Source organism: Parus major, chromosome 3, assembly GCF_001522545.3.
Source record: "Parus major isolate Abel chromosome 3, Parus_major1.1, whole genome shotgun sequence".
Taxonomy (NCBI): domain Eukaryota; kingdom Metazoa; phylum Chordata; class Aves; order Passeriformes; family Paridae; genus Parus; species Parus major.
The window spans coordinates 57,891,421-57,914,529 of record NC_031770.1 but is presented as its reverse complement, the minus strand read 5'-3'; the positions used below and the strand labels follow the sequence as shown (position 1 = coordinate 57,914,529).

At 37.6% G+C, this 23,109-nt stretch overlaps 1 protein-coding gene across 10 annotated transcripts in view; it reads left to right on the top strand.

Moving 5' to 3' along the window:
* Positions 1–23,109, top strand: part of EYA4 (EYA transcriptional coactivator and phosphatase 4) — a 145,106-nt gene that overhangs the window by 106,983 nt on the left and 15,014 nt on the right. For 5 of the 10 annotated variants that reach the window (XM_015623361.2, XM_019006192.1, XM_019006196.2 and 2 more), the window contains 8 exons: positions 1,968–2,034; positions 3,953–4,095; positions 4,255–4,398; positions 5,263–5,342; positions 5,738–5,918; positions 11,310–11,446; positions 12,654–12,737; positions 20,559–20,648. In XM_015623361.2, coding sequence (XP_015478847.1) covers positions 1,968–2,034; positions 3,953–4,095; positions 4,255–4,398; positions 5,263–5,342; positions 5,738–5,918; positions 11,310–11,446; positions 12,654–12,737; positions 20,559–20,648 — 926 coding nt within the window. The remainder of the gene's footprint in view (positions 1–1,967; positions 2,035–3,952; positions 4,096–4,254; positions 4,399–5,262; positions 5,343–5,737; positions 5,919–11,309; positions 11,447–12,653; positions 12,738–20,558; positions 20,649–23,109) is intronic. The other 5 variants (XM_019006197.1, XM_019006198.1, XM_019006193.1 and 2 more) reach the window with 2 other exon arrangements.

Here is a 23,109-nt window from a genome sequence, read left to right as displayed (position 1 = left end):
AGGAAAATTTGGGATGAAACCAAGGAAATTTAAAACCAGACACATTCCAAAAGTATTTTATTTTCTTGTCTGAATTTTAAAAAATAAGGCATATGCAGAAAGAATTAAAAGGCAGGCAGGATAGTTTTTGCTGAAAAGTGTTAGGTTTTGATAGCTCAAGTGATTGAAATGAATAGTCATTAATTTTTTTGTAGTTTATGTAAGGTAGAGTGGCATGGTAAATGTGCTTTAACCAAATTGATTAATTGACTGAGCTCTCATCCAGCAAATGAGCATACAAAAAGTAAAGCAGTATAGCAAAAAGGGTCTGATAAGCCGATAATGGATCCCAAAAGTTCCTTGCCCTGAGAACCACCAAGGTCACTCTGCTGCTATTGCTTGTCTTTAGAAAGGTCACAGAGCTACAACAGGGAAGGCTAATTACTCATCAAGCCTTAAATAACCAAGAGCATTATTTAGAGTTGTGTGAACCAGTTATGTTGATAGAAACAGCTATAGGTTTGTCTGGGAATAGCTGCCTGCACACGTAGCGGATTGCTCTGTGGAGCAAACCACAGAAAGGTATTCTCAAAAAAACCCTCAAAAACGATATCCACACAAAATTAAATTTAGCAGATTTCCATCACAGGCAAACCCTCAGTATCTTTTCAAACAGAAACTGTTTTATAAAATCTAATGGCACATGTTTTAAAAGTTATTATCCAATTCTTCTCTACTTTCAAACCATACTTAACTGCACATTTTAAAAAGAAGTTAATTGTTTTTCTTCTACTGTATTTTCCTTTTAAGTCCTGCACATTCTAAATGCATTTAAACTATCTCTAAAAATATGAAGTTCTGTGTATGTTCAAAGCAATAGATCTGAGAGATGTTAATTGGGGCTGGATGTAGAAATGTATCATGTTTCATAAAATAGTTAGAAACCTAAACCTATTTGTCACTTATAAAGTTCTAAATGTTCATTTCTACTACCATTATGAATAACTCAGGAAGAGGGTACACTTTGAAGTACAACTATGATTGATTAGACTAAAGAAATTCCAGTGCTTCATTGTGTACTTCTTTAATCTTTTGAGAAGTGAATGAACAGCAGATGGCCTAATAAAGACACTCTGTATGTTTGCCCAGTATGGATTTGCTCTGAAGGGATTGGTTCAACACTTTAGAGTACATATATTTGGAATACATCTGTCTTAGTCAAGACAGATGGCTAAAGGAAAGGGAAACTTCCAAACACTTGGAATTAATCCAGTGTGAGCACTGCTTCTGGATGAAATTTTAATGGGTTATGACTATTGTTCTGTTAGCTTACTTGGAAGAATGCAGCTGTGAATAGTATATAGATACACACAATTTGGATGGCTACTGAACGGGACTGTTTATGCATACTTTAAAATAAAAATGCTGTTGTTAGGGATTATATTCTATTTGGCCTGTTTATAATGGAAGTTAGTTGCTTTCTAGTGCTCAATCCAGTATCTTCCATCACCTAACCTAACTAAAATTAGTCACAACCATATAAAACATGCTTTTCCTATCCAGTGTTAAAATCTAAGTTCTTGTTAATGTGAGACTATGAAGGTATGTGTATGTTATTTCAATCCCATGAAATATGTTAAATCACAAGATTCTTTTTTAACTACCTTTTTTAATACAACTTGCAAATTTGAAAGATCCACAGTGTGTGGATTTCAGGTAATGTATGAAATACATGCCTCTGCAGTGTACAGTCAAGTTGAGGAAGCGTGACACACCCATGCTAACTAAAGAGTTCTGTACAACAGTAAAAAGTTTGGGAGTTTTTAAAAATTTTTTTAACATGTTGCAGTTCTGGTGACGTCTGCCTCCTTGAAAACTGTCCATTTCAATGGGCTTCTCTGTTAATGTTGCTGCTTTAGTTCACACTGTGTGCCTGTGTAGGTCTCCTGGTGTTTCTAACTGCTGTGCTCTTGTTTTCTGTTTTGCAGTAATAACAAGTAGTGGCTACAGTCCCAGATCAGCGCACCAGTACTCTCCACAGATATATCCCTCCAAGTTAGTGTCTGCACCTCTTCTACTCTTTTATAGACCTTGGCTGTGGGCAGTTTTGTGGTTTGTTGCAAACAAGTGTTCAGCAGGAGAAACAGAGAAAAAGGAAAATTCTTAAGCCATGGTACTGACTCAAGTACTGGCTCCTTCTCCAACTTTTTTTTCCTCGTGTGTCTACAGAGTAAGATCCTGCTTTGTGCAGTATTGCTGCACACGAAATACCCTTGCATATCAGCACACAAGTAAAATAATCAGACTATTGCATTCTCAGACATCAGCATATTAACAGCATGTGCGGGGAATATATACAGATATATTTTGAAGAAGTCAGTTTATATATAGAACTCACAATTGCATGCACAAGTTGCATACTGAGGGGGTAACCCTGTCCCTGACCCTTCCACGGCTAGCATAGCCAAACGCTTCCAAACATTCCTCAATCATGAACCACCCTTTCCTTGTCCCTCTCTGATATCATAAGATTTAAAAATCAAATAAATTGGATTAGCTTTTAATCTTATTATTTTTAAGCCAACGGATGTTGTTAGAAATAGAAAATTTTTTCATGCCTTTTTTTTTTTTTTTTTTTTTTGTTGGGGGGGAAATTGACTCTTGGGCAATCACACAAATCCAGGAGTGGGAACTTTAGGAAGAAACACCAAAGGTGTTGTATGAAACTGCTGCAGTTGGCAGTATATTAGTTTGCTTCTCCTGTGATCAGTGTTGTGTACAAGGGTTCTTGATTCCAGTATGTTGTTTCCATGTATTTGATACAGCTATCGGTGTGACTTTGGTACAGAGAAATCTAAAGATTCAAGAGCCAATTAGGCTCTTTCAAGTTGTTTTTTTTTAACAAATTTGCAATCATCTGATATTAGCCAAAATTTATTAATACAGAAAGTAGGTGCCTGAAGTAAGAGCAATCATTCCACTTAAAACAGGTTTTGGCAAACTATATTACATACCTTCAGCCAAATACATTACAAGGTTTAATAGAATCTTTAATCTACTGTTACAATTTTTTGGCACCTAAATTAATGAGTAATCCTTTTCTGATAGTAAATGCTGCCAACTGTACTGAATTAATTAGAAAGAAAAAAAAATTAAAAATTGGAATCTGAAATTTAGTCATGGCTTTTAATGGCTAGGTTTCAGTTAGCGTAATTCTGCAGAGTGTGTTTATTCAACTTTTGGTCCATAAAGTCTTATTTGACTTACAAAACAATCCAAGAAAAATGTTTCTCTGTATATTTTTGCAACTCTGGAGGGCAAAAAATTTAAACTTGATTTTATTCAATCTCTCTATAAAACCTCAGTATTCATAAATAAAAGACCATTTTTATTTCCATTCTATTTTCCTAGCCCATATTTTCCGAACATTTAAAGCCCATCTGGTTACTGAAGTATTGCTGTCAGTATTTTTCATGCTGCTCTCGATGGGTAGGATCCATCTCCCATTGAAGCTACATGTCTGTTGAAGCAGAACCTACACAGATGACATAATGTACTAGATTCAGCATTCGCCTCTGTGTTTCCTCTATTCTTCTAGTCCAAGTTTCACTCCACTGGATTAAAAAAGTGTGGGGGCTTTTCTAATTGAAGCATTCTGATCTCAGCTGAAAGAGGTTAAATCCATATAAAGGCATGCAGCAGTGGCACAGCCCACCTCAAAGTGGACACAGTAGCTTAAGAATTAAATTGTAGTGATGGGACAACATAAAATATTCACTGTGCCTTGGGGAATGTGGGACAGAGTGTCTTTCAGCTTATTTCAGTGGGGGATGGAATAAATCCCAGAAGAGGAGCAGTTGGCAGAATAATGAACTGCCTTTGGACATCTTTAAACCTTTTTCTTTACTTTATTGCTTGAATCAACATACAAAGTATTTGTTGCCACAGTAATGCTATTTTTCCTGATATTTAGGCCCTATCCGCACATTCTTTCTACACCAGCAGCTCAAACAATGTCTGCCTATGCCGGACAAACCCAGTATTCAGGAATGCAGCAGCCAGCGGTCTATACAGCCTATTCCCAGACAGGACAGCCCTACAGCTTACCCACTTACGGTATTTGACCACTTCTTACTTCACTTTACGTAGAACTAAAAGCAATGCCGACTGGAATGGTGTTTTTTGGTTGTTTTTTTTTTTTTGCTTTCTCTTTTGTTTTTCCCAACTGTAACAAAATATTTTAAAGAATCAGTTGAAAATTAATTTCTTATACAGATTTGGGTGTAATGTTGCCAGGCATCAAGACGGAAAGTGGGCTCTCGCAGACCCAATCTCCACTGCAGAGCGGGTGCCTCAGTTACAGCCCAGGGTTTTCCACCCCACAGCCAGGCCAAACACCCTACTCTTACCAGATGCCAGGTGAGTAGCCACCTCTAAAATTTAAAGCTAAGTATTTCTTTCCAGTGCTAATAGGAGTATGCATATTCATTTTGATTCTCTGTTAGTTTAGATCTGGTCATGGAATGCAGTCCCTAATTGCACCTTCTTTTGGATTTTTTAGTAGAGTGAAATCCACTAATTTTTTCAATGACAGGATTGGAAGCATTTGTTATATTTACTAATATATACAAGACTCTTTGTTTCTGTGTTCCTGAGTATGACATAATTTGATACTTGTTTCTCCTTGGATGAACATAATGTTTTAGAATTTCTCCTTATTTGATATTCTTTCATTTACTAGTCAGTTAATAATTCCTTGATTACCCTCTGATCATCGATAACCTATTTTATTTGGATAATTTTTAAGCTTCTTATACAATGGTTAATCTTCTGCATATTACAAGCTACAATGTGAATCATCTGATTTATGCTGAAAACAAGGACATGCCTCATTACAGATTGATTAAAAACACCCGGATATAGTCTTTCGAAAAGGTTTTTGTTTCGCAAATGTAACACTAAGGTATTAAAAATGAAGGCAAAAGAGAAAAAACTGTGTTTGAGGAGAGGTGAGAATGCAATAAACTGAAAAACACTTTCTAAATTGGTGAGATGACTTACTGCTGATATCTTCCTTGCATGGTGTGAAGAGGAATGTATGCTCTTATGCGTGGAAGTAGCTTTTAATTTCTTTTAAAGTTTCATTACAATGTTTTATGCTTCTAATGGAAAATAAAAGTTGCTTTTTTGTTCTGATTTATCTGCATCTTAACATGGAATATTCTAATTAGAATTTTGATTCACAAACAAGTTCTCACAGTTAATTGTATTTCTTAATTTTAGGTTCTAGTTTCACACCATCGTCCACTATTTATTCAAACAATTCTGTTTCAAATTCTACAAACTTCAGTAGTTCACAACAGGTATGAATATTGCCATTTTTATTTGCCAGTTACAAAAGAACTTATATAAACCAGAGATAGCATGTTATTTTAATTTAGATCTGTTATGTTGAGTGAGACTTACTGTGGTTCAATGCTATTTTCTGTGGAAAATTATCAAAATCTTACTGGAAGCCTAGTTACATATTTTAGCACTTAAATATTTCAGCAGCTTCCCTGTAGTTTTTTTAGTAAATACCTTTAAATTAAAAACAGTAACTATTCTTAAATTTAAAAAAAACAAAAAAACACAAAACTAAACCAAGCCTTCAAAACACTAGCAAAAGTCATATGATTGTACACTTAGAAATATTTAATTGGGAAAAAGTCACTCATTACTGTATTAATTGGGTGCTCTGCTGCATCTGCTGTTTCAGGATTATCCATCATACACAGCTTTTGGCCAAAATCAGTATGCACAGTATTACTCAGCATCAACATATGGTGCATATATGACCTCAAACAACACGGCTGATGGCACTTCATCATCATCAACCTACCAATTACAGGACTCTCTCCCTGGCTTGACTAGTCAACCAGGTACAGATCTACATTCAGGTGAAAACAATTTTTGTATTTTATTTGCTGTTTTTATAAAGACAAGATTTCCATATTCAGCTTACATGGATATTGATATTTTAAGTTTGTGCCTTTCAGAAAACTTTGTGATGTAAACTGCCCAAAATAAGCTTTTTTTACTGTTTAGTTAGGAAACCTGTCCAGTTTGTTTGCTAACTAAAGAAAACTTTTTGCAGACTGAGATGATTGTCAGTATCACTGGCAGTGGAACAGTGCTGTTTCCACCTACACATTCTGAGGTATTGCTGTAAAGAATTTAAAACAAGATACCATTTTTAATTTAATTATGCCTCTGCCATGCTGGAAAGAGCCCTTGAGCTTTATTCAAATGTTTACAAGCCATGCTCTCTAGTTCACTAATTTAAGTAACCAAGACTAGAGAAATAAGTTGCTAGCACCATAAAAAAAAAAAAAAATTATATTGAACTAGTTGAATTTGCAAGAAGAGCATTAAAAGGAGACATGAGGAGGCTCCCTTTGCCTGCCCAGCCCTGCCCTCTTGTGCACAGCCACCACAGCACAGTGGCCTGCTGCTTGTATTCCTAGAACATCCCTGGAGGGTAGTGGCAGTTCTTCGTTTTTCTTCAGCATTTTTCTTTGTCTTAAGAGCCATCTCTTTCAGGGTCACCAGCTTCACTCAGCCAGTGTGGGCAGTGTCTACCACACCCACAGACTGTGAGCATTAAAAGACTAACAAACTGGATTTTGGGTTCGGCTCTGAATAGGGAGGAGTTAATGCTTTAGTCACAAAATCACCTTACTGCATAAATCTTCCTAATAAATGCACCATCTTACTGAAAAATACAGTAGAAAGACTAACGTATTGTTGTCATGAATTTGTACAAAGGAAAGGTAACACTGTGTAGAAAAGCATAAGCAGGGACTCAGACATAATATAATCTGCTCAAATTTGCTAAAAATACTGGAACTTTAACTAAATTGGTTGAAATTTTTCCTACCCAGATGTTTTCCTCAAGCTGATTTTTAAAGTGTAACAGTGCATGTGTTTGTGGGTGTGTGTTTGGGGTGCGATATGGATATGGATATGGATATGGATATAGATATGGATATGGATATGGATATGGAATGGTGTTAGAGAGATACATATTATCTTGATTTTTGATGAAAAGTGTAATGTCATTCAGTAGTCTCAGAATGCAAGTCCAGGAAAAACGTAAAGGTAATGTGAAATCAAGTGAAATTTCAACAGGTGGAGGATATCTATGACAGACACAAATCATATGTAAAGAATTTTTAAACGAGAATAGAGTGTACTCACAAGTTACAAGTTATGTTTTGATAACTGTGTACTTTTACTTTCTGCTTTGTTATTCCTTCATATTCTTATTTGAGAAAATCAGACAGTTTCCCATGTTGTTTCTCCCCTAGGTATTTGTTTCCTAGAAATGCTGTGTAAACGTATCATGTATTATTATAAGTACCCTTAGTATTGAATAGAATTGGGTTGTGCTTCTGAGTTTAACAAATCTGCCCCCATCTGCTCCTTACTTCTGTGAAGCGTTGCGGTGATCATGCGACCCTCTGCTGAGAGTGAAACACCCACTTAGTGAATGCATGACATGCCTGTGCCCTTCTGTGTCACGGTAAAAATAAATTTCCATTGGTGAGGAACAGCGTCTTGGAGATAATTTCAGATATCACAGATCAAACTGCAGTTCTTTAGCACTCACCATGTTCACTTGCTGTCAAACAAGTCCTTAAGACTTACTCCAGCAAAATCCTAAGACTAAACACAGCAAGGCGCTTCATTCTCCTGACATCTGTACTGGCTGTTAATTCATATATCTAATCAAAGCCTCTAATAGTATCTGCACATACAGGATTTCTCATTTTCATAATAAAGCTCCATCAGCTCAAGAGTCACTATCACCTAAAGCCTTATTTATTGACCATGTAAAGAAAATGAGATGAAAATTAAATAGACCTTACTCTTTCTACTATTCATGACAAGCATAACTACAAGTCAGGAAAAAAAAGCAGGCTTGTAATGTTGAAGCTGTCTTCTGGCTGCTCTGTCTGGTAAGGATATGTTGCAAAAGTCAATCCATAAGGAAGATATGAAGTGGCTCAGAAATTAATCCATTCCACATCTGTGTAATGCTCAGCTGTGTAATGCTCAGCTCCTTCAGGAACTTCTCTTCAGAGTTTGCATTGAAAGCCTGACTTATATTAAGATTTTTCAAAATACGCTCATTACCACAGAGTATTTGTGAGATAAATGGGTATCTCTAAGGGCACTTCATCTCAGACAGGGATAATTCAGACGGACTGGGAGGTGTGGTCTCAGCAGATAAGATAGACTTGAGTATATTTGATGAATACATGAGTACATTTAATCTGGAACAAATAAAACTCTAGCAGAGAATATAGGCCTGAATAAAAGCTTCATGTGAAGGCACCTTGCTGTTATATATCCAGGGCTAGGGGAGGCAAATCACTGTAGGATATTAGCTCCTGTTCCATTACTGGGATGCAGCAAAGCTTAATTTGGTACCCACAATGAAGTCACCCTGTGCAGCTTTTCTGGGAGATAGCATTAGGTTTATATTCAGACTGTACAAACTCTTTTTTTTCCTTCTTAAGTTGTAGAACTGTGTTTTAACAAGGAGGAGGGGATGTTCACATCTTTGAACTAGAGGTGGAAAACAATGTCCTAGATATGAAAGACCACCTCCATTTGTAATGGGGTGCTGTAATTCCCTTTGTAATTTGGTTCTGTAATTCCCTGTCCTCTAGCTGAAGCTGCTGCAAGGTCTCCACAGCATGAAAAGCATGAAAAGCTTCATATTCAAGTGTATGTGTAAGAACATCTGTGAAAAATAGGTCATTCTATATTCTGGTTTTAACATTTTCTTCCTGTTTACTTGGATCACTGGCACTGATCACAGTCCCAGTGTGAAGAGGCTATGAGGTATATTTATTAGGCATGTGTTGATTATTGAAAAAGCTAAAAAAATTCAAATATTGTAATTAAAATTTCTGTCTATTCGGAGCTGCAGTAGGAGCTTTTCATGATTGTAATGTTTTCAGTACTCATTGGTAATAGAATTTCTCACATTCTTTTATGTTGCAGGGCTGAATTTTTAATAAGTTTTCATTTTATCAGCATTGACCTCATTTCAAAAACACAGAGGATAAGGAAAGTGCAGTTTCTCCTTTAGGCTGCTGTTGGTAAAAAGCAAATCAAGCAGTTAAGCCTACAGTTGTTTAAAAAACAAGCACCACTGACTTCTGCAGTTCTAAAATAGATGCATACCTTGCACTCAAGTAAGAGACAGCTGCTCATTCTGATTTAGAGATTAGTGTAATGAAATAAAGTTGGCTTTAACTATCTAGATTTTACAAGGAACAGCGATTAGTTACAGTACTGATTAATAGATAATTATGCCATCATGTACAGCATTGGCCCAAGCAGAAGCCTAGAGCAACTGGTAATGGCTAATGCTAAATGAAAACTGGAGTTATTTACTTCAGTTGTTGGGCAATTCCAGAGAAGATTTAGAACAGGGTGGGGAGGGGGAGGGGGGCAGGGGGTTATATTTTATTTTTGGTAGATTAGAATAAACACAGTCATTGAGAACAGATGTTTTAATACATTACTGTGAAAATTAGTCTTGATTTTGTTGTAATACGTTGCAGTGTTATAAATAAGACTTCTGTGGTAAGAATTTAAACATTCATTTTCACTTTCTTAGTTTTTGCCTTTTCTTTCTGGGGGTTTGGTCTGGGACAATTTTTCCATCCAACAGAAAAATCTAGGAAATAATTTTTGCAAAGAGCTCTTGCACACTCAGAACTTATTTCAAAGCCATTGTAGGTTTTTGCTGCATAAGGATTCTGATTTGGATGCTTCTTTACATTTGAAATTACCCAAGTACATTTTGCTGTTCTTATGGGGAAGGAGCCAAGATAATGTGATCCTTATTGATTGCTTCACTGCCTGCTGTGACCTTGCTGACATCAACACCATGCTGGGAATAGAAATGATGAGTCAACAAGAACTGTCTCTCTCCCCATTCTGTAGGGATGTCTGCCTGTGTGTCTTCTCCTTTCTCTGCATACATCCATGAAAAGTCACTTAGCCTCCCTCACCTGGACTAACTCCAGTTGGACAATATCTCTCTTCTGCTTGGGGACTTGCGTGTTTTTTCAGATGTGGTCTTGCAAGTTCAGAACAGAGCAAAAAAATCAATTTCCTTCATCTGCTGGACACTCAGCGATGCTCTGTAGCAAAAATGAAAAAAAAATCATATTCAAACTCAAAATCAGATGCATCATAGATGATTTTTGGGAAATGTTTGTAACAAGTGTTAATTTATTCTGCATATTTGCCATCATGAGCTCTTCTAACAATTATTACCCATGGCCCAGAAATGCTCACAGACAGCTCAAGGACTTAACTTGAATCAAAATCTGTAGTAGATGTCAGATCAAAGCTGTACCCTCTCCTCCTTTAGTGGAGAAAAAACAAGCCATTATTAATAGGATAAATGATGTAGGAGGGTTGGGCTTTTTTTGTCTTTTATCACTTGGGAACCTAGCCAAACTGCTTTTACTGCTAGGAGTTTTGAAAGCTAAAGATGCTAAGCTTAAATGGGTAAGTCAGGGATGGGCTGGAGTGTGGTTAAGACCAGCTCTGCCATACCAGATCAAAGGCCCTTCCAGCACATCTCTGTGACAGCCCACAATGCCTCAGACCTAGAGAAAGGCAATCAGAACACAGCAAGTACAACTTCATCCCCTTTCAGGTACTAACCAGAATATTGCATTTAATATTATGACTTTCCTCTGACAACTTGTGGGCTGAGGTATGGTGAAGAAAAAAAAAGTGAACTTTAGTAAAGATGTGTGACATGGGAGGAGAACATGAAGGTGGAAGCTGCCAGGCTGTTCTGGATCATGGATGAGTGCCCAAGTGAATTCTGGTAAAAGTAAAGCAGGATTTGGAAATAAGTGTAGCTGAACTGAAAACATGGGGAATTGACTACTTTAATTATAAAGCACTTCATGTTTTGAGAATCCATTAGTGTGACTTCTGAAATACATCTTTCTTGCCTATATTGATATTTTGCCTGGGCTGGTGTGTATTTGTGCATGTGCACATGTATATGTGTCATTTTAATTTTTTCTTATTCTGCTAAGGTTTATAGTGTTTCATTGGTAAAGTCAGAAGTGTGTGTGACATCTACTGATTCCATCTACATAAGACAAACCACATTCTTTTTATACAACGTTTTTACATGTCTCCTGTCATTATGTTTGCATACAGACGTGTTGAACCTTGAGGAAAAATAAGTTAATTATTTAAAAGTCCAGCACTAATTTTTACATGAATGGTTGACTCTACAGGGGAGTTTGACACAGTGCAGAGCCCCTCCACGCCAATCAAAGATCTTGATGAGAGAACATGTAGGAGTTCTGGGTCAAAGTCTCGGGGTAGAGGGCGGAAGAATAATCCATCACCCCCTCCGGACAGTGACTTGGAGGTATGTCTGTGGTAATTGATCAATGTTAATGTGGAGGTTTCCTCTGATGAAGTGTAAATTCTGAATACTGCAGCTGTGAAAATAGCTTAAAGCATTTTAGAAGACATCATGGGCTCAGTCTCACTATCTGAATGTAACAGAGAGCAGTAGCTGTTTTAATCCAAATGCACAACGAGACTTTACCGTTCTGCATTACGTGTCTATCTTGTGCAATAGAACCACAAATCTGCACTCAAAAGTGTGATCAGAGGTGACTTTTGGCAGCAGAGTCGTGTTGGCCACGCGGTGCCTTGCAGTGGCAGGAGCAGCAGGAGGAAGCAGAGTGCCTGTGTGTGTCACACTCCAGCTGTGGCACCAGCTGTGCTGCCTGCCCATGCTGTGTGTCCCCTGCTGCCACCAGAGCAGCGCAGAGAGCCAGCAGCCCTGGCCTGCCCCACTGCCCTGCCTTCACTGACCAGCCCTGGCTACAGCAGAACACAAAATTGGTGCTGGAACTTGGCTGACCACATGGCCCCTCCTGGGGTAGCAGGGTGTTCTGCAGGGCTAAGAAATTATTGTAAATGCCACTGCTTTTATACAGAAACATACCTTTTTTTTTTTTTTTTTTTTTCAAAGGATTTCATTTTTCCAGTGAAGAAACTAACTTCTTAAATTTCAGCATTTCTTTTGGTTGCTTGGGTTTTGTTTTTTTATTATTTTTCCAGTGATAATCAAAATGAGTGAAATTTAATGAAAGAAACTGAGTTAAAATAATTGATTTTGTCCTACAGTATTATTTAAATTCTACATGGCAGTGGCATATAGCACTTTTACCCAAGATTTTAGTTAAATGGTAGATATAAAAAGAATCTTGAATCACTAAGACTTGCAGAGAAGTATCTGAAAGTACTGATTATCCATTACAATTATTTGACCCATTACATTCTGAAATCTGTATTACAGAGCTTCTGTGAAAAGCTTTCTATAGAACAAGTAAGAAATAGTTGAAGAGTTTAAAAAGTTACTTTTTACCTTTTTTTATTGCTTTTTGGCTTTTTATCATGCATGATACACTACTATTGCTGATTTTCAGAGAAAATCTGCTCAGTTCATAAGTACTTGGTTAGACTTTTAAGACTCAGTTGACTTTTAGCCTTAATGGGGGTGGTGGGGTGGTGGGACTGTGATGTTATTTGTTCAATAATATTTTCCTCAATTCCTTTTTCAGCGTGTATTTGTTTGGGATTTGGATGAAACAATCATAGTTTTTCATTCGCTGCTTACAGGATCGTATGCACAGAAGTATGGCAAGGTATGTGAGCTGTGAATTTTGTGTCAATTCACTGCACCTATCTGGCCTGACTGTGAATGTGTTTTTCACCTCTGTGTTCTTTATAGCTTTAATGGGTGAAGTTAAAGTGTACAGTAAACCCCATTTTCAGAGGGTTTCATGGTGAAGAAGTCAAGGAGAGAAATGAGACACAGACCCTAAGTACAATGCAGGAGGCAGGGTTGAAGCAAATGCTGCAAATGAGAGGAGAATTTATAGAGGAACAAGGATGAGGTTCCTGATGTGTGTTGGAAGAGACATAGCAGGGAGATAATAGATGAAGTGCCGAAGTGGAAATAACTGGCAGTATCTGGAAGAGCAAAGAAAGAAGGAACAAACTGGGCTGGTGTGTGAATTTACCAGGAAATGTATGAATAGGATGGGTAAGAGTCTGAACTTACTTCAATGCCAGCTGCAGATGTTGTTCTTTGACTCCCCACCCTCTTCACTGAATTTTTGGTTCCCTTGGCTGGCTCTGGGGTGAGTAATGTTGAGAGTGAAACCCTCTCCCAGGTGGTTTTAAGCATCCTCTCTCCTCCAATGAGTCCAAAAGGAGTTCAGGTCACAGAGCAGTGAGTGGGAGAGCAGGAAGAAGAGTGAGGGAGGCAAAGCGAGGCAGTGGCAGACTGCAGGAGCAGGAGCTCTAGGGCTGGTGCTGGCAGTCCAGGGAATGGCTGCTTGGACAAGGTGAGAGGGGTCTGGTGTGGAGCAACAGGAGCAGACCAATGGGAGAGGTAAAGGCCTGGATAAAACAAAAAAATCAAAACAAGGAAGGAGGAAAATGGATAAAGGAGATGTTGGCACATACATACGTCGTTTTCTCTGTGCTGTGCTATTCAAGTGAAATTAATGCAAAGGTGCTTCTTTTTAAGAACATAACCATATTGTCTCAGATAAGGGGCTTGTTTAGCATGTTTTCAGCATCTTTATTCCAGCCAGAATCAGATGCTTGAAAAAAGGATGTGAGAAACAGTATATTATATAAATGCTTTTCACAATTCCCTCCTCTACCAGTGGGTTAGAAAAGTCCAAAGCCAGAGCCTGTGGAATATAACTGGAGATGAGCCAGTCTTTCATGAAATCAACCTTTTGTGGTTATTAAAAAAGAAAGTTAATAGGAAAAGTCACAGGCCAAGTGCAAAATCTGAATTTCTGGAACGATAAGATAAGGATAGGTACTCTTGTAAAAAACAGCCTTCCTTGCTTTGCAGCTTCACAGATGTGTGCACTTTTCAGTACTCTGTCAAGAAATCCTCTTCTGCTGTTTTTCAGACATTGTAACAACAGTGACTTTGTCAGAACCATTTCTAGCTAATAGTTATCAAAACAAGAGAGAAACATAACTTTTGTATCACTCTGAGAGTGACCTGTAGACTACCACAGGACTTGCTGAATTGTCAGAGTGATAAAGTTATTCCTTTCATTCTTTTTTGATTGTGCCCTTTGGATGTTTTATGAATCAACTGTAACACATAGTTTTAAAAGTCAGATCACATTTTGTAACTCAAAAAATATCTGTGGATAACTTTGAAAACTGTCTTGGAAACGGTAACAGAAATGTCATTTCTCTTGGTATATTAGTAATGGCATATTTACACACAGTAGTACTGATAGCAGATAAAATCTTATATAAACTAAAAGTGTCTCAAGGGTTAGTGAAATTAATGTAGTTATACTGCTGAGACAGTAAACAAATATCATGGATGACAATGAAGCAAAAAGTGCTTCAGTGAAAGGAATTACAAAGTTCTTAAGTAAAACCATCTTTTTTCTTTTGTATTTTCTCTCTATCCACACAAGTAGAGAAAGGTATTCATCTCCAGACCCTGTAAAATAAAAATAGTAGACTTTTTCCTTCCTGCAGTGACTGTCATTGCCACATTTACCTAGAACATTTGTGATGAGTTATTATCATCAGTGAAAGTCAAATATAAATATTGTTGACTGCAAGGAAGCTAGAGCAGGGAATACAGGAAGAGCTTATAATGGGTAGGCTTTAACTTTTGCATGTCATTGTAGTGCTGCCTAAATTGAAGGTGGGATATGTCTCAGCATAAGTGCCTAAGAGGTTAGAAATGGGAGAAGTGAAGACTCCCACAGATAGAATTCACTCAGTCTCTGATACATGACATGTTTGGCACATATGGTCCCTATCTTTTATGCATATGATTTCCTTTGTACATGGTCTTAATCCAGACTGAAGATTGGATTGTTACGAGAATTAAGTTGCTATGAGAGTAAATGCTTCAAGAATTGTGAGGTTGTCAACAGAAGTCTTGTTAGCGCATATGTCTTTCAAAATTACTGAGAGAGCTGTTTGTCTTGGAAAGGTAGTATAAAATAGTTGCCTAACAATGAAGAAAAAACCTAAATATAGTGGAGATAATAAATTATTTAACTGTGGTAATTTGCTCTCTAATTTTAGAAAGCAAAAGCACCTAATGTCACACAGATGCTCAGCTGTGAGTACCTAGTTCTTCCACATACATTTCATGAGCCCATTTTGTATAATATAATCAAGAAAAATCACAAAAAAAGAAACCATAAAAATAAAACAAAAAAAACCAAACCTTGCAGGACAAGCAGAATTTTCCCTTTCATTTTTAATTTTCTGCATGAGAATAGTGTGTCTTCAAAGCAAAAACTGCTTTAAGGGAAGGCAAGTTCTCATACCAAGTGTTCTCACTTTATACTTAGAAGGAGTGAGATGCTGAATTTAGAGCTAGTGGGAATATACAAACAAGCAAGTAACATTCAGTTCTTTCCCATGTACTTGTGGATATGAGTACTTTCATTCTTTGTTTTCTCCAGCTTTTTCCTGTTTCTTTGAGTACCCGTCTAAAAAAACCCAGAAATCAATCTTCTAATCCTTCTGTTCTGCTGCAGTTCAGGCTGCAGAGGGATGCAGTGAGAGGAGGTGCAGCATATTATGGCCTGGCATAGGGATCCACATGTGAGTGCAGGAGCACTTGAGAGCTGCAGTTGTATCCAGAAATAAACACTTTCAAAAGATTTCTACAGTTTCACAAGTGGTTGGAGTAGAAGAGAAAAAGGAAAGTCAAACCAGCATCTCCTTAGGCAAGGAGGCTTCCATTGGCAGAGATATTTGGAAGGTCTGGATCCACTAGTCAAGTTTCAGGTTGTGTATTTGTCGAGAGAAGAGCAGATTTCTGATTTATGCCTAAGGATTTATGAAGCTGAGAATAGACACTCTCCTAGATATGTACTTGGTCAGCACTTCACATGGTATGATAATTATTTCATGTCAAAATTTTCTAGGAAATTATTTGATGTCAAAATTTTGTAATAGCCATGTTAAAACAGAATTAATGATTTGCTGAAGGATACAGCTGTAAGTATCTCATTTAAAAATGGGGGAAATTGCTTCTGCGTATCTGGGTCCAAATAGAGTATATCTTTAAACCCAACTGAACTGGGAGAGATTTGGCCAGAATTTGGCCAGAGTAAATTCTGGCCAAATCTCTACATTTAAACTTCTACATTTAAAACATAAAGCTTTCCCAGAAGAATATTCCATGCTGTTTTCTACCCATGGCTGTTTCTCTCTGGCATATTGGTTATTCTACTGGGCTAACATAGAAAGAGAATAAAAACTACACTACACCTGTGTTAGGTTTCAGAGAAACTGTGCAGCCTTCCAGTAAGATCACCTCTCACTTTTCAGCTCATTTGATCATCTGCATTGTACTTCATGAAACCAGTACACTTCTATTTTTAATTATTTACTGCGGTAGCAAATTGTGAACATTGGCATTGGAGCTGTTATATTATGACTTGTGTGGATGATGATGGTTTTTGCAGCTGAGCACCAGTTGACAGATATGGTTTTGTACAATGCTGAGCTCTTAAGTGAGCATTTGTTGATGTGACAGGACATGTGTTAGGAGATGTCATCAACTCTTAAAAGTTTATGAGGTACACTCTTAGTCCCTGTGAACAGTGTGTATTCTTTGTTCCATTGCATTCCAGTTATACTTTCTGTTTGAAGGATGATTAAGCTGGACTTTTGTCTAGCTCCAAGCGCTTATATTTCATTCATTTCTCCCAGGTCAATCCAGAGGGCAAGGATTCCCAGATAAATGCTGTGACTCAAAGCGCAACCATTTAAAAAAAAAGAATAGAGTTCCTTTGCGAGCTTGGAAGACAGAGAATGTGATTTCCATGTGCAAATATTAAAAGAAATCCACATTTGATGATCATATTTTGCCATTTTTTTAACATTGCAAATGACAGAAGATTGTCAGGGAAGCCTCATTAACCTTGTGCTCTTCTCTGGAAATGGCTCAGAAGCTTTTTACTGCTCACTGTCTGCTTGTCTGGTCATTAAATAGAAAAACTTTGTCACCATTAACAGCCATGATGACATTCCCAAATTCACTCATAAATATTCTCTTGTCCACCTGTATTAATAGTGTATCTCTCATCACCTCCAGTTGTCCTCTCCATTCACTCCCTCCTTGTCTGAGACCTCTGAGTTGATTTTCCTACTGCCTTCTAGAGAGCGTGGAACAGAAACTCCCTATGGAGTACGTGAGTTTTCCTTCATCAGCCACCAGCTATGGTTATTAAGAAGAGATGTGTTCTCTTCCTCCATTGCCACCCATATGAATTTCTCCTGGGTCAAGTGAGAGTGAGGGCTGAACTTAAATCTGAGACTCCTGCAAAATATAGAGAAGTCTCTTTAAGCTAAATTACTGGTACTCAACTTGAGCATTTCCACTTTTTCCCAAGTCAGTTTTGATTTAAATCTGTTCAAGACAGCCACCTGTTGAAAATCGCTTCTTAAAACTTTGCTTGTTTTCTCTCTTATTTTTAGGGCTTCACGCATGCAAATTCCTTTCACAATGAATCTACCTGTCAGTCTATTTATCTCTTTGTTTTGCAAGGTTTTATTAAAGTCAGTTTGGAGTTTGCCGTTTTTTTCCCAAGAAATGAAATTATTTTGAACATGTGCTGAAACCTGACATTCCAAGACAGTATTAAATAGATTTCTTCCACTAATGGACACTCAGCTTTTCGGGCTTTATTCCAGTTACTCTCCTCTTGATCAAAACATTTAAGTATTGGTCCTCCCAGGATATTTTTATCTAGTCTCCCAGAAGGCATTCCAATGGATGGACCAGTCTGGTACAGAAGTCCACAGACAGACAGTCTGGCTCCAGTTTAGTGCCTTCATCCTAACATAACTTAAGTAATTTGTATTTAGGTGTACAGAAGTGTTGTAGCTGGTCTTGATTCTTCTGCATACTAATGATATCTGGCTAACATCATACCTCTGCAGGCCAAAGAGTTGTTCTTTGTTCTGTGAATTATCTGGGGAAAACTTCCAGATATTTTTTTAATCATTTTTCCCTCTGTTGTGTGTGCTTGTGCAGAGTAGCGCAAAATACAATTTTGCCAGAAGTTCAGTCTGCCTCTTACTAAGTTTTTCAATTTGCTGTGCTAAGATCTGTATCAAGTGTAAGTTTCTTTTCTTTTCAATACCCAGTCCTTTGTGCCACTTGAATCAGTCTGTAACTTCTGTTTCAGGCTAGAAACAAGGCTTTCCAAGACAGTAAAATGGTGATTGTCATGTTCCTCCATATTGTGCAAACACTAGAAAACCACAAGACACGACCCTTACAAATCTGCTTTCTTGTCTATTTTTGTATGTGAAGGAAAGAACTTGGCAAGAGCTGGATGGAACATGATATTTAATTCTTGTTAAACAGTTGCAGTGCAAAGTTTTGACCAATTTGTTAAGGGAAGAATTGTTCATATCTTGAGAATTCAATTCCAGCAATTCTCCCTAGCAGAAGTTGTTACAGGGAGATCCCATAGTGATTTTATGCTACACTGAAATTAATTCCCTTTGCTTTGCTTTATTTTATTTTGTGTACTGTGCCTAGCAATAGCCTTCTCATGCCTTTGTCAAAACAGGAATGTAGGAAATACAATTTTAATAGTAATAGGCATAATTGGTTACAAAACTACTATTAATAAGAAAATCGTAAGAGCTTTGTCACATTTACATCTTTCAACTATACTAAGTAAGGCAGGAAATTTTCATGCATAGTTGGTAGTTTCTGTAAAAACAAATTGAATTATAACAGAAACATTATAGGAAATTTCTGTGTTCAAGTCTGCTTCTGCCTAGAAAGGGGTAAAAGAGAGGCTGAGAATTAAGTCTGAGATTCCAGTTTTGGAAGTACTCCAGCAAATAACTTATTTAAATAATAATGAGTTACCACTTGTGCATAAAATTATGCACATGCCTTTGTGTTCATAGAACTGAGGTAAAAACACATATTGCAAATACTCTCTGTTATACTGTATCTAGGGAGAAGAGGTTTATAGTTTACAATACACAGAAAAGAAACACAAATGAAAGATACAAACACGTGTTTATATGTGATGACGTTTTGATAAAAGCGTTATGGCTTGATTAGGAATCTCATGAGTCCAGGGTATTTTGGTGATTCATGTTCTCGGTGCCTAACGTGAGTTTTTCTAATTTGTCAGTGATGTTCCTTAATCATCCTCTTGGAAATCTGACCTTTGCACTTGGTGCTGCCTCCAGCCCTGTGACTTTCAAATCCAGTGAACACACTACAGAGGACAGAATGGATAAAATCCTGTTCATGGGCACTGCATTTGTTTTTTGAATCTGAAAGGTAGTCTAGGCCAGTTCAAGGGTCAGCATAAAAATATTTCCTTTCACTGCCAGAGAATTGGGTTTAACTTTGGATCATTACAACTTCTTGAATAACGTTCTCCCCTTCAAGTATGACTTTTTCATGAGCAAGAGTCAAAGTAGGTCAGTGTTTCAGATTTTACCATTAGTTATTAAGTGCTTGAATGCAAAAACCATCTTTTATTCTGTCATTGCAAAGCCCTGGAGTAGTGAGTGTCTGATCCTGGTTGGGAAGCCTTTCATCCTAATGCAAACAAATGGTCATTTGAGGTTTTGTGAAATTTTGTTGCTACATGCTGGTAAATATTTAGACTTTAAATCTCAAGGTATTTAAAAAAGGATTTCTGAAAACTTGTTCTTGTCAATCAGAATTTAAATTATCAATTTTTAAATTTTTTTTCATGCTTTTTGGTGGGAAGGCAAAGCATCAAGAGACCGTTACTCTAAACCAAATGTAAGGAAACACAAATCTGCTTTACCTGTCTCCTAGCAGACCTAGAAAAGTTAAATTAATTATCTTGCCTTAGCTTAATGATCTCAGACAGTGTTATTGCAGATTGCTAGGTTTGTGGGGTCTTGCTGAGGCAGAGCAATTTGATAGTGTGAAAGACAACCCACAAACAAATGCAACATTTTGAATTTATCTTATCCAGGGACAGGATTCCTGTGTTTCATCAGCAATGAAGGGATGATCTGTAGCAAACAACAAACTTATACATGCTTTCCACAGGAGTGTATGTTCCTGCATACATCTTTTATGAAAAGCGCTGTCCCTATTTTCAGTCTTTATAATTGTTTATGTTTATATTCATGTATATGTTTATAGCCACTGGGTTTCTTCTTGTCAGTTCAGCCAGGTTGCAAATTGCTCAGCTTTAAAAAAAAAAAAAATTTTCAACATCCACAGCTCTCAGAATTTTTTCACAAACAGAGGTTCAGCAGTGTCTTCTTATAGAATTATATTAAAATAGCTTAATACTGGATTTCAGAGAAATTCCCTACAGTGTTGATTTTTGTTTACAAACACTTTTTTTACCTCAATTTTTAAAGTAATTCTAATATAAGTTAGAGATATGTAATTGGCTAACCTTGTTTTTTGTTTTTTTAAGGATCCACCCATGGCAGTGACCCTTGGACTGCGAATGGAAGAAATGATTTTTAATCTTGCTGACACACATTTATTTTTTAATGATTTAGAGGTAAGAGTCAAAGGAATGCTAGCACTGGTATTCCTGATTTTTAACTTAGTGGCTTTGTTGTGCATTAGTGTTTATTTTGTGTGACATTTCTGCCTGTGTGGTCTTTGGGTTTGTCATACTCTAAGCAGAGAGAGGTTAGCCAGGTGGCATTGACTTCCAGCAGCACCAGAGTCCTTCTGTGAAACTCAGTGAGAGAGAGAATCTGTAAACTACTCATTCCTTTCTTTGTCCTGTAGACATCTTTTTTGGTTTCCATGTGTGTAAAGCTGTGTGCTGTCATCTCCAGGGTGGTAACATACATGCCTTGTATTCTTCCCTTGAAGTTCTCTATATTCATTTGCTTTCAGTGGGTGCCCTCATCTGACCAGAAGGGGCTGTTCTTCTCTTGATATACCTGAGCAGCCTTTTGGCTACAGGCCCCTATTACTCATTCAAATGTAGAATATTCTTCATTTACCTCAAGGAATGCAACACCAGAGAGCTGGGACTGTGATAGGTGTCCTGATCAGTGATGTCTCTTCCCAAGGTAACCAGGCAGCCAATGTGCTGTCACAATATACCCAGGGAATATAATTTGGCAATTGGTCAGAAAAGAGAGAGACCTCTTCCTAGGAAGTGCCCTCTGTGGGCAGCTCACCTGTCAGAATGGATGGACTCTCACAGGGACAGTGGTCTGGGAACCAGGCTTGTCAGCTGGGCTTCACAGGCTTTTTATTTCACTCTTAGAGTCCGAATCTGTTAACATGGACAGTGACAGCCTACAACGGTGTGTGTCAAGACATGGGGTAGAAAAACAGTTTTGAAATTAACCTAGGGGCTTTTCAGACCTTCTGCTGGTTGTTTTCTTACTCAGAGTAGATACAAAACTTCCCTCCATGGACAGATGCTTGCCATGAATGGGAGCTGGAGGACTTTGAGGTTTTGTTTAGAATCCCAGAGAAAGGTCTCTGGTGAGTGAAGAGACAAAATAAAGATAAGTGAAATTTTTTCTATCCACTGGGATGTTGATTTTGTCTTTTGTTCCTTCATGAAGTAGTTCTTTCATCAGTAAGAAAAGCAGAAGATACCAGTCTGTGGTTGTCTTAGTCATCCCTTGCAGAACTCATTTATTCTTAGCTCTTTTTAAGTCAAGAAACTGGAATCTACTTAACCCCACATCTGAACTGCACTTCGTCCTTGCAGCAGCAGAAACTTAAGAAGGTAAAGCCCTGGACATGCCTTTCCCAGTGTTTGCTTTATTGCAGTCCTAGTGAGGCATCTCTTGACAATGCAAGTAAATTCAGTGAATGTCTCCTGGTGTCCTGTACCAGGGAGAGATTCCAAATAAATTTTTCAAAGCATTTCTTAATTTATTTTTTTTAGCAGACCTTTGCCCCCTGCATATTCAGATTTTATGTGGCATGAATAAAATTTAAGACATTCTGTAGAATCTGCTCTTCAATGTTGTGCTGAGTTCAGATGGAAGAGTTCAGCAAAATGGAGCTTTGCCCTCTTTCCATGACTCTTTATTCTTGTTTATGGCCACAAAACTTCATTCCTTTCATTACTTATTTTGTCTCTAGACCACAAGTTCAGCTGTCATAGGTGGATCATTATATTTTGGTTAATCTTCATAGGATGGTTTTAATACACTGTCCAAAAACTGACATGCCAGCTCATTCCAGAGCTTGAACAGTTCCCAGTTTTATATAAATCAAAAAATACTACTTGGGAGCAGTCTTAGAGAGTCTCATAAATCAATCAGTTTGATTTGATTAAAAGCAATTTATATATGTGTTTAATAGCCAGAATTTCTACAAGAAATTTAGTATTTTATGGCCCAGAATTCATCTTAGTCTCAAAACTCTTGGACAAAATTACCAAAATTCCAAAGTTCATGTGCTGAAATGAGTTACATGCATACATTTCGGTATGTGTGAAAAGACCAGCAATTTTCTATGTTCTTAGCAAGTAGGATAAAGTGCCCAGGTATGTAGAGACATCCTTTAACGTGCTGATGAATAAACCTGTCTGTTTAAATCTGTTTGCAGAGAAACATGGCCATTACTGAATATTACACTGCATCTGCATGATGAATGTATAATGAATTCTGAGAATTCCCAGAGTCTGACTTGGGACCTCCCCTCCTCTCCCCATCTCTCTTCCTCTGTCCTCCTCTTTCTGTCCTCCCCCAGAGGAGCAGAAATGAGTGCTGGGCTGCTGATGAGCATGGCCATCAAGACAGCAGACCTTCAGTTCTCACTGGAGGGAGTGAGACAGGCCTTTATTCTCTAGGCAGGTAGATTGCTTATCTGCTCATCATGTCACTTTTTTGGTGGTGATCCCACAGGTCCTGTACCTTCTGACTTGCTTTCATCTTCAGCCCACAGTAAACCTCGTGGCTCTGGACAAGACAGCTGTTAAGTACTCCTGAACCAGTACTCCTGTTATATGTACTCCAGTCGCTACATCCTCTAAACTT